Below are 16,098 nucleotides of genomic sequence, written 5' to 3' on the forward strand. Positions count from 1 at the left end.
CACACACACACACACACACACACACACACACACACACACCACTATTGTGATCAACATCAGCTCCCCAGCAAGAACAGGTATACTAGGGTTTCCTGAATGTCAATAGGGAACACACTGCATTTACCAAACTGGACCTCCAGAGAGTTGCAAAATCCATTTGAGAATGCCAAAGTGCTAAACAGAAAATAGCATTCAAGGTCAGGTCCAGCCATATTGATGACAGTCAAAACTTTGCTTTCTTAAGCACCTGAGTGCCTTTGCAATGTTTTCTCAGGCAGCGACAAGATGCACGGTTGCAAATCTGAAGAAAATCCTGACCTATTTGATTCTATAACATGCTACCTGTTTTGTAATGCTTCCAGAAATACCAAGCATGTGCAAACTTGAAAGTATGCCTTCAATCAAAAGTAATAAAGTTCCTAAGGTATAGAAATCCACGCCCAAGTGCCAAAGTCCTAAGGAATCCATGTCCAAGTGCCATTCAGTCTGTAAGCTAATCACCAAAATACACAGCATGTAGATGTTGCAGAATACACAACTTAGTTTAAAATCCTGATTCGGGAACCCACTAGCTATGAAACTGCAGATAAGGCTCACCATTAACCTAAGACTCCATTTATTCCTCTGAACACTGAGGATAATGCAGCACAACTTAAAGAGAGCTTAAAGATAATCTATGGGTTCGAGTCTCACCTGCAGCACCAATATACTTGAAAACTTTACTTGTAAGATCCAGAAAAAGACAAGTAAGCTCACTCTCACCAGAGTTATTCAACATAATACTGGAAGTCCTACCCAAAGCAATTAGGCATGAGAAAGAAACCAAATGTATCCAAGTTGGAAATAAGTAAAACTGTCACTTTTTACAGATGACATGTTTATATAGAAAATTGTAAAGACTGCACCAAAACACTATTAGAAACAATAAACAAATACAGTCAAGTTGCAGGACACAAAAGCAATGTACACAAATCTATATACTATGTTGTGTTCCTATATACTAACAACAAAATCTCATAAAAGAGATGAAACTCTTGGGGGGGGCCGGGCCGCCCCTCCCACGGCGCGACCGCTCCCCCACCTCCACCCGCCGCCCTCCTGGCAAGGGGGGGGGGCGGTACCGGGTGCGGGGCGGACTGTCCCCAGTGCTCCCTGGGCGGGTCGCGTCGTCGGGCGGGAGGGGGGGGTCCTTCTTAAAAAAATGAAAAAAATTCCTTTTGTAATTACAACACCTAAAATTAAACTTAACAAATAATGTGACGGACCTATATGCTGCAAACTACAAGATATTATTAAAGGATATTGAATAAGAAACAAAGAAATAAAAAGATCTTTCATGTTCATGGATTAGAAGAATCAACATAGTTAAATGGCCATATTACCCAAAGCAACATACAAATTTAATGTGATCAACATCAAAATCTCAATGGCATTTTTAAAGAAAAGAACACAAACATCATTAGATTTGTACAGAACTACAAAAGACCCTAAATAGTCAAAGCAATCCTGAGAAAAAAGAACTAAGCCAGACGTATCACAATTTCTGACTTCCAATCATACTACAAAGCAACAATAATCAAAACGGTATGGTATTGGCAGAAAACCAAACAGACCAATGCAACAGCACTGAGAGCCCAGAAATAAACCCACATATATATGAACAAATAATTTTTGACAAAAGAGCCTAAAACATGCAAAGGAGAAAAGAAAATCTCTTCAATAAATAGTACTGGGAAAATTGGGAAGCTACATGCAAAAGAATAAAACTACACTGCTATTTATCACTGTACTCAAAAATTAACTCAAAATGGATCAAAGGCCTAAATATAAGACCTGAAATAATTTTTTTTAAAAATAGAAGAAAACATAGGTACTAAACTTATAGACCTTAGTCTTAAAGAAAATTTTATGGTCCTGGCGAAATAGCTCAGTTGGTTAGAGCAATGTCCCATGGTGCAGAGGTTGCTGGTTTGATCCCCAGTCAGGGCACATATAAGAACAGATGGTCCTATCTCTCCCTGTCTCTCTCTCTCTCTCTCATTCTCTCCTTTCTTTTCTCTAAATTCAATGAAATAAACATTTAAAAAAAGAAAATTTTATGAATTTGACCTCAAAGGCAAGGGAAGTAAAAGCAAAAACTAATGAATGAGACTACATCAAACTAAACGCTTCTCCAGAGCAAAAGAAATCATCAACAAAACAAAAAGGCAATCAACTGAATGAGAAGATATTTGCAAACACCTCCAAAAAAGGGTTAATATCCAAATATATAAAGAAGTCATACAACTCAACAACATCCAACATACAACCATCCAACAGATATATGAAAAGATGCTCAACTTCACTAACAATTAGAAAGATACAAATCAAAATCACAATGAGGCCTGACCAGGTGGTGGTGCAATAGTCAGAGCATCAACCTGGGACACTAAGGACCCAGGTTCGAAACCCTGAGGTCCTGGCTTGAGTGAAGGCTCACCAGCTTGAGCGCAGGGTCACTGGCTTGAGAAGGGGATCATAGACATGGTCGCTGGCTTGAGCCCAAAGGTCACTGGCTTGAAGCCCAAGGATGCTGGCTTGAACAAGGAGACACTAGCTTGGCTGAAGCCCCCCCAGTCAAGACTGATATGAGAAAGCAATCAATGAACAACTAAAGTTCCATAACTACAAGTTGATGCTTATCTCTCTTCTTTCCTGTCTGTCTCTCTGCCTCATTCTCTCTCGAGCAAAAAAAAAAAAAGAATAAAAACACAACAAAAAAAACACACACGAGATACCACCTCACATCTATTAGAATGGCTATTATCAACAAGACAAGAGATAACAAATGTTTAAGAGGTTGTGGAGAAAAAGGAACCCTCATATACTGCTGATGAAATTATAAATTGGTACACTATGTAAAACAGTATGGATGTTCCTCAAAAACTTAAGAATAGAGTAATCATATGACTCAGAAGTCCCTACTCTGGTATCTATCTAAAACATTTGATTCGCAAAGATGAATGTACCCCTGTGTTCGTTACAGCATTACTCATGGGGCCAAGTTATGGAAACAACCGAAGTGTTCTCTGATAGATGACTGGATAAAGAAGATTTGGTACACATATAATGGAACATTACTCAGTCATATAAAAGATGAAATACTGCCATCGCAAGAACATGAATGGATCTTGAGAGTATCATGCTAAGTGAAATAAGTCAGATGGAAAAAGTCAAGAACTATATGATCTCACTCAAATGTGGGATATAAAACAAAGGAATAAACAAGACAAACAAACAAAAATTCATAGGCACAGACAACAGTATGGGTTACCTGAGGGAAGGAGGGAGGGAAAGGGGAAGGAGGAAGTCAAATATATGATGACAAAAGGAAACTTGACTTTGGGTGGTAAACAGACCATGTACTATAGAACTGTACATTTAAAATCCATATGATTGTATTATCCAATGTCACCCCAAACAATTTAATTTAAAATTTTTTTAAAAGGACTCTATATCAAGTTCCTGGAATACATCAAGCATTCAATAAATGGTAGTTATTAATATTTCCTCTTGTTTAGTCAATTTAAATAATTAACATTTCAAACTCCTCAAATTATGTGATATCTCAAAGTCTAGTTAAAGAAAGGAACTTACTGTCAATAGGCCCTGGTGACTCAAGTAGCCTTCAACCATTTGAGGTAACTAAACCAATCCTGTGCAGTTATCCAATGTGAGACAGAAATTATACAGCACAACGGCTTTTGAGAATCCTTTGATTTCTGGAGCTTGGCTAAGCACAGCCAGTTTTAATGAATGGCTTTTCTGCAGGAGGACCCCATCTGTCCATGCCCTTTGTAAGTCCTCAGCGTCCACTGACTTGGGAAAACCTTGGAATTGGACAGGGCCAAATGAGTTCCCTCAGCACCAAAGCTGGAAAATCTTACGGATCTGCTAACATCGAGGGCAGAAAGCAAAACGCAGAGGTGAAGACCCTTTGCCAAGTCTAAACTCGCTCCACAGAATGGAATATTATTCAGCAATAAAAATAAATGAAGCACTGAAACATGCCACAAAATGGACAAACCTGAAAACACTGTGCTCAAGAAGCCAGCCACAAAAGGACAAGTATCGCATGATTTCATTTATATGAAATATACAGGATAGGTAAATATATATGGAAAGTAGGTTAGTGGTTGACTAGGACTCGAGGTCTGGGGTGTAGGAGTGACGGCTAATGTGTATAGGGTTTCTTTTAAGGAAGATGAAAATGTTCCAAAATTAAATTGTGATGATGATTGCACAATCCTGTGACTATAATAAAAATCTTGAATTGTACACTTTAAATGGGTAAAAGTGTATGGTATGTGATTTACATCTCAATGAAGCTATTTTAAAAATCTAACTCATTAACTGATTAGTGGATCCTTTATCTTTCCTGTCTAGAGAAATATCCTCTCCATTAAAAACTAGAAAGAATTGCTCAGAGTACTGTCTTAGATTCCAAGCTATAAAATACTTTGGCTTTGAAAGCATACTGAATTTGCCTTTGCATCTATCATCTCAACTTTATTTCAAGTATCAATCATTTTAATGAACTCCAATGATTATGAAATATCTATGCAACGATAGGTAGATGCAAACTTTATCTATGCTCACACTAAATCCTACAAATTATATTCCTTATAGCGCCCCAGCAATGACTCTTCTCTATTGAGGACATACTGACCACCTTTGTTAGCAATTTTCTTCCCAGTACATACTTGTTAGAGTGACTTTCAAACAGCTCCCCTTTCACAGGATCTCTTTGTTCTAAGAAATACAGGAAGTATGGTATCACAATGACAGGCAAAAGAGTCTTGACTGAATTGGCTAAACCCATCCGCTAGAGACCTAATGAAATCAGCGTCATTCACTTGAGTGGGAAGGCTACTGAAGCAAACTGGAGAAGAGATGCTCTCTAGATGAGGAGATAAAAGAGATAAATTGAGAGTATGGGCCAAGGAATGGACCTAACTAGATGAAGGAATCCACAGTCTGGAATATTTTTACTGATTGCAAAGCAAACCTGTATTTCAGAGGTTTTCCAAGCTTTCGTTTTTAAGTTTAGAAGAGTTTATATCTGATCAAAGTGTCAATTACTGTGGAAAAAAAAGAAAGAAAAAAAAAGTGGACCCACAATCCCTGCCTCTCAGATTCTAAAATCCAAGGAGAAATTAAACATATCCACAAGAAGAGACTTATGAATAATAAGAATATACTATCAACTCAACATACATTACTATATAATACTTACAATATTTAATCAATTATGGAGAGGAAAAGGTTAAACGAACATTAGAACTAGGAAGTAGGCAATGCCTCCCTAATACTGCCCTGCTACTTGCTTTATTCAAAGAAGGGTGCACAGGCCTAAGTAAGCAATTCTATAAGGAAGTAAACTTACAAGTAGTATTTATATACAAAAGTTAATAATTCTAAACAACCACTTTTGAGCAAATTACTTATTTTTAATCACATTTTAACCCTACTTATTCAAGTGTCATCTCTGCTGGTTTGTTGTTCACATTATTTAAGTTCACCCCTCCAACTGATATAAAGAATCTGTTTAAGATGAGCTACTCTTAAAGTTTTTTGTATTTCAAAGATCCCCTGAATCTGGAGAAAGATAAAGGAAGTATTTTAAGACCCAGGCCACTGCATATAAGTAATGTTAACAAATAACTTGATCATTTCTTCTGCTTAAGTACTTAAAAAAGATTTTCTAAATCCCAGGGTAAACTCAATTCAATAATACTTCACTTTATGCCACTCTAATCGTCTCTGCTATAGTCTGGTGTTCTACTTCAAATTTCATTTCTGTATCTTTTAGACATTTTCCTTAATTTATCAAAAATCCTCTGGAATCAAATCTTTTCAGTACAAATATTACTTACGAAATGACAATGTCACATCGCTTGGCCTCATACAGATGACTCAGACCATTTGAGTTATTTGCCACTACGGTGAATTTTAGATATATATTTTTTTTAAGTTATCTTTGCTTACAAATTAATCTTTGCTTACAAATTACTTCATCTTGACAAATGATTTGTTAAGACACTGGAGTCTTGTGTGACTATTTCAAAAGTCCACAATCAAGTTTTCCAAACCTCACAACCAGCAACTTGGGCAAGCCAATTGTGAAATTATAATCTTGATTAGAATCAAGTTGAGCATTTCACTTGCTTGTCCAAAGACTTTTCTTTTCTTTTTTTTTCAAAGACTATTTTTAAAAAGTAAAAAATGAGTACTATTAATGTTAATACCTGCATCACGTATAGGTCAGAACACTTACATATCCATTCCTACCTGAGACGTTTTCTTTTATGTTGGCACCCAAAAAGTTTATTTAATGTTTTTGAATGAATAAAGAATATGAAATAACATTATTTGTGTACCTTACTTGAGCCTCATCTGAAAACAACCCCTAAACACTCCAGAAGTCAATAAAATGCTTGGTGAAGTGAACATTCAGTTATAAAATGGCAGAATACCTAATCACATCAGAGAACGACCACAGCATATCGCTTCGCTTTAAAATATAAAAGAAAAGAAACAAGAAAGCAGGAGGAAAAAAAAAGCAAGCGCAAAACTTTCCTGCAGATAAATTTCTCAACTCCTCCAATCTGACCTTTATCTTCCATTTTTAAAATCCTCGGACTGGATGGAACAATATCCATTTCTTTAGCTCACTCTTTGTGGGCATACTTTTTCCTACAAATGTCCTTCTGCAAAAAGTGTTTCTGGTTTATCCATGAAAAGTTACTGTTTTTGCAGAAGCAATAGTTCTTACTACTTTTTAGACTCCAGAACAGTTTAGCGAGGATTTTTATTTTTTGTAAATTAAACGAAATTGGCTGAATCCGAGTAAGTGGTTCCAAGAAGCAGAAAGACTTCAGAAATTCTATGTCCTCTTCCAGGCCTCACCCCCCACCCCAAAGTCAACAGAATGTTTTTGCATCCTTAGCAAAGGCCCAGTGTTCACATCAAACAAAAAACTTTATCTTTAAAACATTCATAAGGGGCGAACCAAGGTGGGTAGAGTGTAACTTGGAAGGCAGAGAGGAGACTACTGACTCCGGACCAGGAACCTGGACGATACAAACCCCGGAGAGTTCAGTCTGTATTTCTTCCGCACTTTAGAGTCGCTGACTTGGAAACTCTACAAGTCTAGGCAAGCCGGAGATGGCTGAGGGGGCAGGCGTTTCAGGAAGAAGGAGAGGAGAGCTGGGAAAGGGAAGGCCATGCGCGGGGCCCAGAACTGGTCAGGGCCGATCAGTCCTGGCAGCCAGCCGCGCGAGCCGCTGCAGGAGCGAGGGAGCGGGCGGCGCTGGATCCGACTCACCTGCCCATTCACCGAGCTCCGGTCCGACAGCAGGCTCCTGACCTAAACCCCAGATCTGAAGGGCCGTGAAGAGCGAATACGAGATGCGCAGGGCCAGGTAGGCCACGGTGCCGGCGCCCACCCAGTACAGGAAACCTGCGGCAGGGAGAGCGCTCTCCATGGCTTTCAACCAGGCCTCACTACCCTCGTGAATGAAAAAAAAAAACTAATGAATGAATCCTGTAAGAGGCGTCAGACGAGACGGTGAGGACAACCCTATTAGGTGCGGTTCAGACACCGTTTTTGTCCCAAACCCCGCCCATAGCGTCACATCCGTGCTACTATTGGTGATCTATTGTTTCCTCTGCCCGTAGTACGTTAGTCATTGGCGAACTCCTGTTTTACTTCCCCGCCCATATCCCCTCCCTCGCGCGTTCTAGAGAGGCTGATCACCTGCCAATCAAGTCCCGACCAAACGTCACCACGGCCCCCAGGATCTCGACGGAGGGCGGCCTGTCTCACCCCACCAAATAACCCAGGTCTCTCATTGGCTGCAGCGGTCCTCGCGATGCGGAAGACTGAACTCCGGTCAGCCAATCAGACCCAGCCTGGTTTGAGCTCGGGTTTCAAGAGGCATCGGGATCAGAGAAACCACGAGTGAATGGGAGGATTATAGTGAAAAGTAGGCATGCAGCTATGGTTTTATTTTCACCTCTTTATTTAGTACTTTATTATTAAGTGTGCTGTTCTTACTCCCATAAACTTTTCCAGATAAAATCTTCCAACTACTGTTTCTATGCCTTACCCACAGCACATCTCTGCTTTGGTGATACTTATAGAGGACCTTAATGCCAGGCTTCCTTCCCCCGCTGAGCATTAAACGACATCGTTCCCAAAGTTTTGGAGTTCAAAGCAAATGGTTTTCTGGAGACAACTAATAAATACACTATGACATAGAGCTGTAAGATGAATGAAAAGTATAGGAACACAGCTTGATGAATAATTGGTTTGGGGAGGGAATTCCATGTTTTAACTGGGCCTTCAAGATGATAGAAATTTTTCTTTTACTTTCTTTTTTGATTTCCCTTTTTTGTTGGGGTAGAGTTGTGAGTTGTGAGGGGGCACAGAACTGTGGGTTTCAAGGGAACTACCTCAGCAAAGTTCCAGAGGAGTAAGACCATAGGTAAGTTTAAGAAATTGTGTAACATGACAACATGCTTCACACTATCCAACACTTGTCCTCCCATCAAGAGTTTTTGTTTTCTTTTCTGATATGGATTTTAGCTCATATGAGGTGCCTAAATTTTTTTATCTCTTTTCACCTAACACTGACTCTTTCACCATTCTTTTTAGAGGGATAGAGTGAAGAAATAAAATGGAATGACTATAGTCAAGATGCCAAATTACTAAAAATCAAGTATATTGAACCATGTGGAAGCAATTCTATTCCCAATTTAACTACACTGAAAACTTAAACTTTTGAAGTTTCAAGTCCTTTATTAATGTGTGGATAGATAACACTCTGATTATCCTGTGAAGGAACAAGGAAAGAATGTTTGTATATCCAGATTGCCTGACATCCATTTTCCGGATCACCAGTCATGTAGAGGATTATCATCTTGGACCAATACAGAGGCTAAGAATGTAGGACTGATTCTATTTAAAAATGTACATTTTACTGTAAGAACGTTTAGTGTTTCTTTCTTCTGTGGAACACTCTGGGTATGACCCAGTTGTGTTTACAGTTTGCAAACTCTAAGGCCCTTGAATAAAACTTTCATTTATTTTTAGCCAAAGGCTCCAGACTCCTTTTTAGTTCATTGACACTTAACAGATTCATTACATATAACCCTAAGGCTTTACTCTTCTTCATAAACTGTCAATTGTTTAGCAGAACTAAGGCCTATGAGTTGAGCTGGCATTCTATTTTGTTTCAAATGAATTTGATACCTTTGGCTGGGGCGGTCTCTTTAATTAAACTGAAGTCCCAACACTCCTCTCCTGTGGCCTCTCCCTCTTGCTTCCCCCTGTGCCAACAGTGCAGCCCCAAAGTTATCTATCCCAACTTATTGCCAAAAGGCACTCTACATATTCAGTCTCATTCACCTTAGAATAGGGTGGGAGGAGGGGAAGAGAGATCTTATAAATGAAAAATACATATTTTTGTTGTACTTGTATGCATGTCTATGGCCCCACTATAATTTATTATTATTGGGAACAATACACTGTGAATCTATAGGACCTAGAACACTGCCTGAGACCTAGAGACCCTCAAAAAATGTCTGACAAATAAGTAGAAGTGAAAATTCACTTACTCAACAAACATTATTGTGCTCTAATTATATACCAGTAACTGAGTTGTGTACTGAATATACAATAGTAAACAAATGGTCAATTTTTAGTCCTCATCCACTCTACCTTTCAACATGGTGGCCATTGTTTTCAATAGTGGCTTCTTCCCAGAGTCCTTTGCTGACCCCTCCTTGTGCTGGTTTCTAAATGATGCAATACCCTTGGGCTCAGACCCCGACTCTCTTTACTTCTCTACACAGTCTTCCTACATGATTTTATCCAGTCCCTTGGTTTTAAGTATCATCAGTAAACTGATGACTTCCAGCTTCAATTTCTGCCCAGGGATGTGTGTGTGTGTGTGTGTGTGTGTGTGTGTGTGTGTGTGTGTATCACCTGCCTACTAAACATATCCATGCAGATGTAAAATAGAAATAAACTTCTCAAACTTAACATGTTCAGGCCCTGGGCAGTAGATCAGTTGGTTAGAGTGTCAGGGTTGCAGGTTTGATCCATAGTTGAGGCACATAGAAGAATCAACCAATGAATGCATAAATAAGTGGAACAACATACCGATAATTTTTCCATCCCTCCTCCTTCCCCCTCCCAATATCAATCAATCAATAATTTTTTAAAAAATATTCAAAACAACTTTACCACCATCACCCACACACCTCTCTTCTTCGCATCCCTGTTAAAGTATCACTATTTACACCTTTTTTAAGATCTAAAACTTAGGGATCAACCTTTTCATTACATTCCAATGTCCAATTCTTCAGTAAATCTTGTTCACTCTGCCTCTAAAATAGATCTTAACTGACCATTCCTCCCCACCCCTGCTAGTACCAATCTAATCCAAATCATAAGCGTTTCCTGCCTTAAGTATGGCAGTGGCCTCATAACTAGTCTCCCTGATGCCTGGCTTGGAGTTGGTTCATGAAGCGACTAAAATTTCGTTTTTTTGTTTGTTTGTGTTTTTTTTTTTTTAAGTAAATTAGATATTACTTATTCTGCTCAAATCCCTTAAGGACTTTGTATCACATTAAGAACAAAGGCCTAGTTTATCTGCCCTGACCTCTCCAGCAGCGCCTACCATGCTCTTCTTGCTTACTTGATTCCAGCCACACTTCCTGCAGTTCCTCAAATAAGTCAAGTTCATTCCAGTCTGAAAGCAGTTCTACTTCCTGTCCTCTCTCCCTGAAACCCCCTCGTCCCCTATTTCCCAAGGCTCACTCCTTAACATTATTTAGGCTTTTGCTCACACATTCTCCCCCTTAGACTGCTCTACATAAATATCCCAAATAGCCCTGTTACTACTTAACCTTTTACCCTAATTTGTTTTTCTCATAATGCTTAATGTTTTCAAACTGTTTATTTGGTTTTTGTCCATCTTCGCAATAGACCGTAAGCTTCTTGTTCACCAATGTATCTTCACTTAAGATGTGTTCCGAAGAGGACTCGACATTTAGTAGATATGCAATAAATACTTTAGGAATGAATGAACAATGAGTGAAAAAAATGAAGATAATTTAATGGGAAGGACAGATATCCAACTAATTATATGATAAAAAATTATTAGTACAAAGAAGAAAAGAACAAGGCTTAAGGAAAAAGGATAAAGGGAAGACATAATTTATATGGGGAGAGGAGACTGCCCAAAAAGGCCTAAGTGGCACTTAAGTTGGGATCTAAGGAGAAGTAGAAATTACCTAGGGTGGAATAGAGGAGAGGAGAGAGCAACAAATACTCATTAACGGTTTTGTTGTGGGGTTTTTTGTTTGTTTTTTCAGAGACAGAGAGAGAGTCAGAGAGAGGGATAGATAGGGACAAACAGACAGGAACGGAGAGAGATGAGAAGCATCAATCATCAGTTTCTCGTTACGACACCTTAGTTGTTCATTGATTACTTTCTCATATGTGCCTTAACCACGGGCCTTCAGCAGACCGAGTAATCTCTTGCTCAAACCAGCGACCTTGGGTCCAAGCTGGTGAGCTTTGCTCAAACCAGATGAGCCCGCGCTCAAGCTGGCGACCTTGGGGTCTGGAACCTGGGTCCTCTGCGTCCCAGTCCGACACTCTATCCACTGCGCCACCGCCTGGTCAGGCTTTGTTGTGGTTTTGAAGAATACAATATATGCCTCTAGCACCTACCATAGCATCTGACATAAAATTAAACAAGCATAAAAATAATTGTTGATTTTTAATTTTTTAATAAATAAGGACAACTATCTTAGAAATGGACTTTCCATGGATGTTAGAATTCATATTGAGTATGTTATTTTAACTTAAGAAATATTGAAGATTGAAACCATCTCATTTTGGTATCCGTTCTGCCACGACCATGAAAGGAAGGTGCTGCAGGACTTAAGAAAAACACACAAGACACAACATACACAAAAGATGGGTACAGACTGAGAGCCCATATCTCTGCAGCCTCATCATATTTATTGGTCTCTTTGTTCATCAAGCAAATTAGCAGAGCCTGGGTTCAGGTGCAGAGAAGGGTAATTAATACCTTTCAGATATGTAGGGAAAAGGCCATAGAGATTAGCTCTTTCCTTTAAAATAATCTTATCAGTGATTGCCAGGGCAGCGTTCTGCCCCTGCAAGACTTGGCATTCCAAAGTCCGCACCAAAGACTTATCTCAGGACAACAGTCTAATTCCCAGCCATTTTCCTACACCATTCTATTCCTATAAGGTTTGGGCACTGCCCATGCAATTAACAGGAATAATCTTTACTTAAAATGCATATTTCATTCTAATCACCTCAACCCTCTTTTTTTTTTTTTTTTTTTTTTTTTTTTTTTAATTAAGTGAGAAACAGGGAGGCAGAGAGACTCCCACATGCACCCTGAAGGGGATCCACCTGGCGACCCCTGGCCGGGGCTGCTGCTCCATTGCTCGGCAACTGAGATATTTTGGCGTCTAAGGAGAGGTCGTTGAGCCATCCTCAGTGCCTGGGGCCAACTTGCTTGAATCATTTGAGCCATGGCTGCAGGAGGAAAAAGAAAGAAAGATGGGGGAGGGGGAGAGGTAGAGAAGCAGATGGTCACCTCTCCTGGGTGTCCTGACCTGGAATCAAACCTGGGACCTCTACATTCCAGGCCGATGCTCTACCACTGAGCCAACCAGCCAGGGCCTCAACCTTCTTTTAACAATAACTATTCTATTTACTCAAAGAAAAATTAGTGACTTCATAGAGTGAGGTGATATGAACCAGAGTTAAATTTTATGGGTTCAGATGATTACACATTTTTGAAATTAAACAACAAACCTTTGTGTCTGATTAAATTTTATGAACCACTAAAAACTCTAAGGCATACAAGAAATGACATCCTACTCCTATTTAACAGTATTCTGTGCCAAAGTGTAGTATATAGAGACCACGTTTCCTAGAAATTGACAGAGCCATACTAGCCAAACATCTGAAACCATTAATAGCTCTCCAAAGAGAAAGCAATCCCATAGAACTTTTTCTGTTAGACGTTAGGTAAATCTGGGGCCAAATCCTGATTCTACCTTTTATTAGCAGCATGAGGAGCTAATAAAAGGTAGGATTTAGCTACTCAACATTCAAATTCTACATTTGTTATATGGAACAGTATTACTTAAGCATTTAGCTATAATTGTCAGATAGATATTAAGTGAAGTAGGTTCTACACTTATCCTCATTTTATTTCATTTCATTTCATTTATTTTACTTTTAGAGACAGACAGACAGGAAAGGAGAGAGATGAGAAGCACCAACTTGTAGTTGAGTTGGCACTTTGGTTGTTCATTGATTGCTTCTCATATGTGCCTTGACTGGGGGACTTCAGCTGAGCCAGTGACCCCTTGCTCAAGCCAGCGACCATGGGGTCATATCTATAACCCGAAGCTCAAGTCGGCAACCTCAGGATTTCGAACCTGGGCCCTCAGCATCCAAGGTCGATGTTCTATCCACCACCACCTGGTCAGGCATTTTAAAGATAAGGAAACTGAGGCTTAAACCATTAGACAGTAGGTAGCAGAATTGGGGTTTCAACTATAAAGGTGTAGTTATGAAATCATGGCTCAAGAACTAGCTTAAAGTAGGCAATGTAAAATGGTCAAGGGAGAAAAGAGTCTAGAAATATTTGATCGTTACACAAATAACACACTCAAACACAACATTGGATTTCAATCTCATTTACTTAAAAGATTTAAAGTTCATATTAGTCTTTAATATGGAAAAATGTGAATGAACAATATTGTGTAATATTCGTATACGAATGTTCCCATTTAACTTTAAATTAATTTTCGGTATTTCTGTAAATTGACTTTCAAATCAAATTTTCATAATGAAATCAATGTAATGAACAAAATATGATATATATCCAATTGGTTGGGTGATGGGGCTGTGGACAAAAAGGTAAAGGGTTTTAAGAGGAGCAAACATAGTTATAACATATATTAAGTCACAGGGATATAAAGTACAGCATAAGGAATACAGTCAATAATATCACAATAACTTTGCATGGTGACAGGGATAATGGACTTTTTGGGGTGATCACTTTGTAAAGTGTTTAATTGGAAATATCACTATGTTACACCTGAAACTGATATAATATTGTATGTCAACTATACTTTAATTAAAAATAACTTCACATTCCAGAATAAAAATTAGACATGGGGCCAAAAAAATTCCATATTTAGGGAATTTCACAGAAGTGAGGAAATTTTAAGAACATCAGTAAACAGAGCTGAATCTTTCAATCAGCTGCACAAGAAAACCTATGTATTTTTAACAGTTTGGTCTTCTATCTCATCTTCATTTAAACATAGCTCAAAATATTGCACTTGTCTCTCCTTTAAGTTCAGTTGAGAAAGTGTTCAATCCCGGACTGAACAAAAAGTAGTGCCTTGGGGAACAACAAATTTTAAATATGTAAATTTTTGGCCTTACAAATGGAGTGATTCCCCAAAAGTTAATATTTACCATATTTTTCATTCCATAAGACACACTTTTTCCCCCTAAAAGTGGAGGGGAAAATGCCTATACGTCTTATGGAGCAAATGTTCATTTTTTTTAGCTGCTGCGGGTTTCCGGACAACTAAAAGAGTATTTGAACATTAAAGTCTCTTTTCATTTGTTAATAACAGTGCCAATGGTTGTTAATACTGCTGTTGAGTTTACATTGTTGAAATATTATTGTGGTATATTTTATTAAATATTTTAACACACCATTTGGTTCAGAATATTTTTTTTTCTTATTTTCCTCCTTAAAACCCTAGGTGCATCTTATGGTCAGGTGTGTTCTTATGGAACAAAAAATATGGTAATTTCTTCAATCAACATTATTACCATAAACATGAACATTAACATTTATTGTGCTTTAATATTGCATTATCATATTCAAAGTGACTTCACATACATCATCCCATGCAAACATCACAATAGCACCCCCACTTTTCCAACAAGGAAACGAACTCTTTTTTTTTTTTTTTTTTTTTTACAGAGACAGAGAGAGAATCAGAGAGAGGGAAAGATAGAAATAGACAGGAACGGAGAGAGATGAGAAGCATCAATCATCAGTTTCTCGTTGCGACACCTTAGTTGTTCATTGATTGCTTTCTCATATGTGCCTTAACCACAGGCCTTCAGCAGACCGAGTAACCCCTTGCTCAAACCAGCAACCTTGGGTCCAAGCTGGTGAGCTTTGCTCAAACCAGATGCGCCTGTGCTCAAGCTGGCGACCTCGGGGTCTCAAACCTGGGCCCCTGCATCCCAGTCCGACGCTCTATCCACTGCGCCACCACCTGGTCAGGTGGAAACGAACTCTTTAAGATGAACTTCTTGCTTAAGAATCACTCTGGTGCAGGAGGCGCAGTTCTAAAATGAAGGCATCTGCACCTAAAAAGCCAGGGCTCTTTCTACTTTATCACCTACTTTAAAAGAGAAGTTAAGCTCACATGTCATAGACCCTTGTGTAAACAAATAAAACTATAACTGTTCATTTTGAAACAAGTGTTTAAAAATATAATTTTAATGTTTTATTTTCAAAATTTCACAGAAGTATATAAAATGAAAAACTATCCAACCCTATTTTTTTAGCAAGAGTGAGAGCCAGATAGACAGACAGACAGGAAGGGAAAGAAATGAGAAGCATCAACTCATAGTTGCAGCACCTTAGTAGTTTATTGATAGTTTTTTCATACATGCCTTGACTGGGGGTCTCCAGCTGAGCCAGTGACCCCTTGCTCAAGCCAGTGACCTTTGGGCTCAAGCCAGCGACCACCAAGTTTTGATCTGGGGTCCTCAGTGTCCCAGGCTGATGCACTAGCCACTGCACCACCACCTAGTCAGGCTCCCACCCCATTTTCTATTGCCATACATTGTGGCTGGCAATTTGGGGTGCAGTCATCCTTTCTTTTCTGTGTAAGTATAAAACTATATGATATATACAACATAAATACAAACAGTTGTTTTAAAAGTAAAAGTTG

At 38.8% G+C, this 16,098-nt stretch overlaps 1 protein-coding gene across 1 annotated transcript in view; it reads right to left on the reverse strand.

Moving 5' to 3' along the window:
- The window catches only part of HSD17B12 (hydroxysteroid 17-beta dehydrogenase 12), a 159,971-nt gene extending 152,311 nt beyond the window's left edge, over window positions 1–7,660 (reverse strand). Inside the window, exon 1 of the mRNA XM_066362963.1 lies at window positions 7,367–7,660. Within this exon, the coding sequence (XP_066219060.1) occupies window positions 7,367–7,526 (160 nt within the window). The 5' untranslated portion in view covers window positions 7,527–7,660. The remainder of the gene's footprint in view (window positions 1–7,366) is intronic.
- Between the last annotated feature and the right edge of the window lie 8,438 nt (window positions 7,661–16,098).

Source organism: Saccopteryx leptura, chromosome 1 (assembly GCF_036850995.1).
Source record: "Saccopteryx leptura isolate mSacLep1 chromosome 1, mSacLep1_pri_phased_curated, whole genome shotgun sequence".
NCBI lineage: Eukaryota > Metazoa > Chordata > Mammalia > Chiroptera > Emballonuridae > Saccopteryx > Saccopteryx leptura.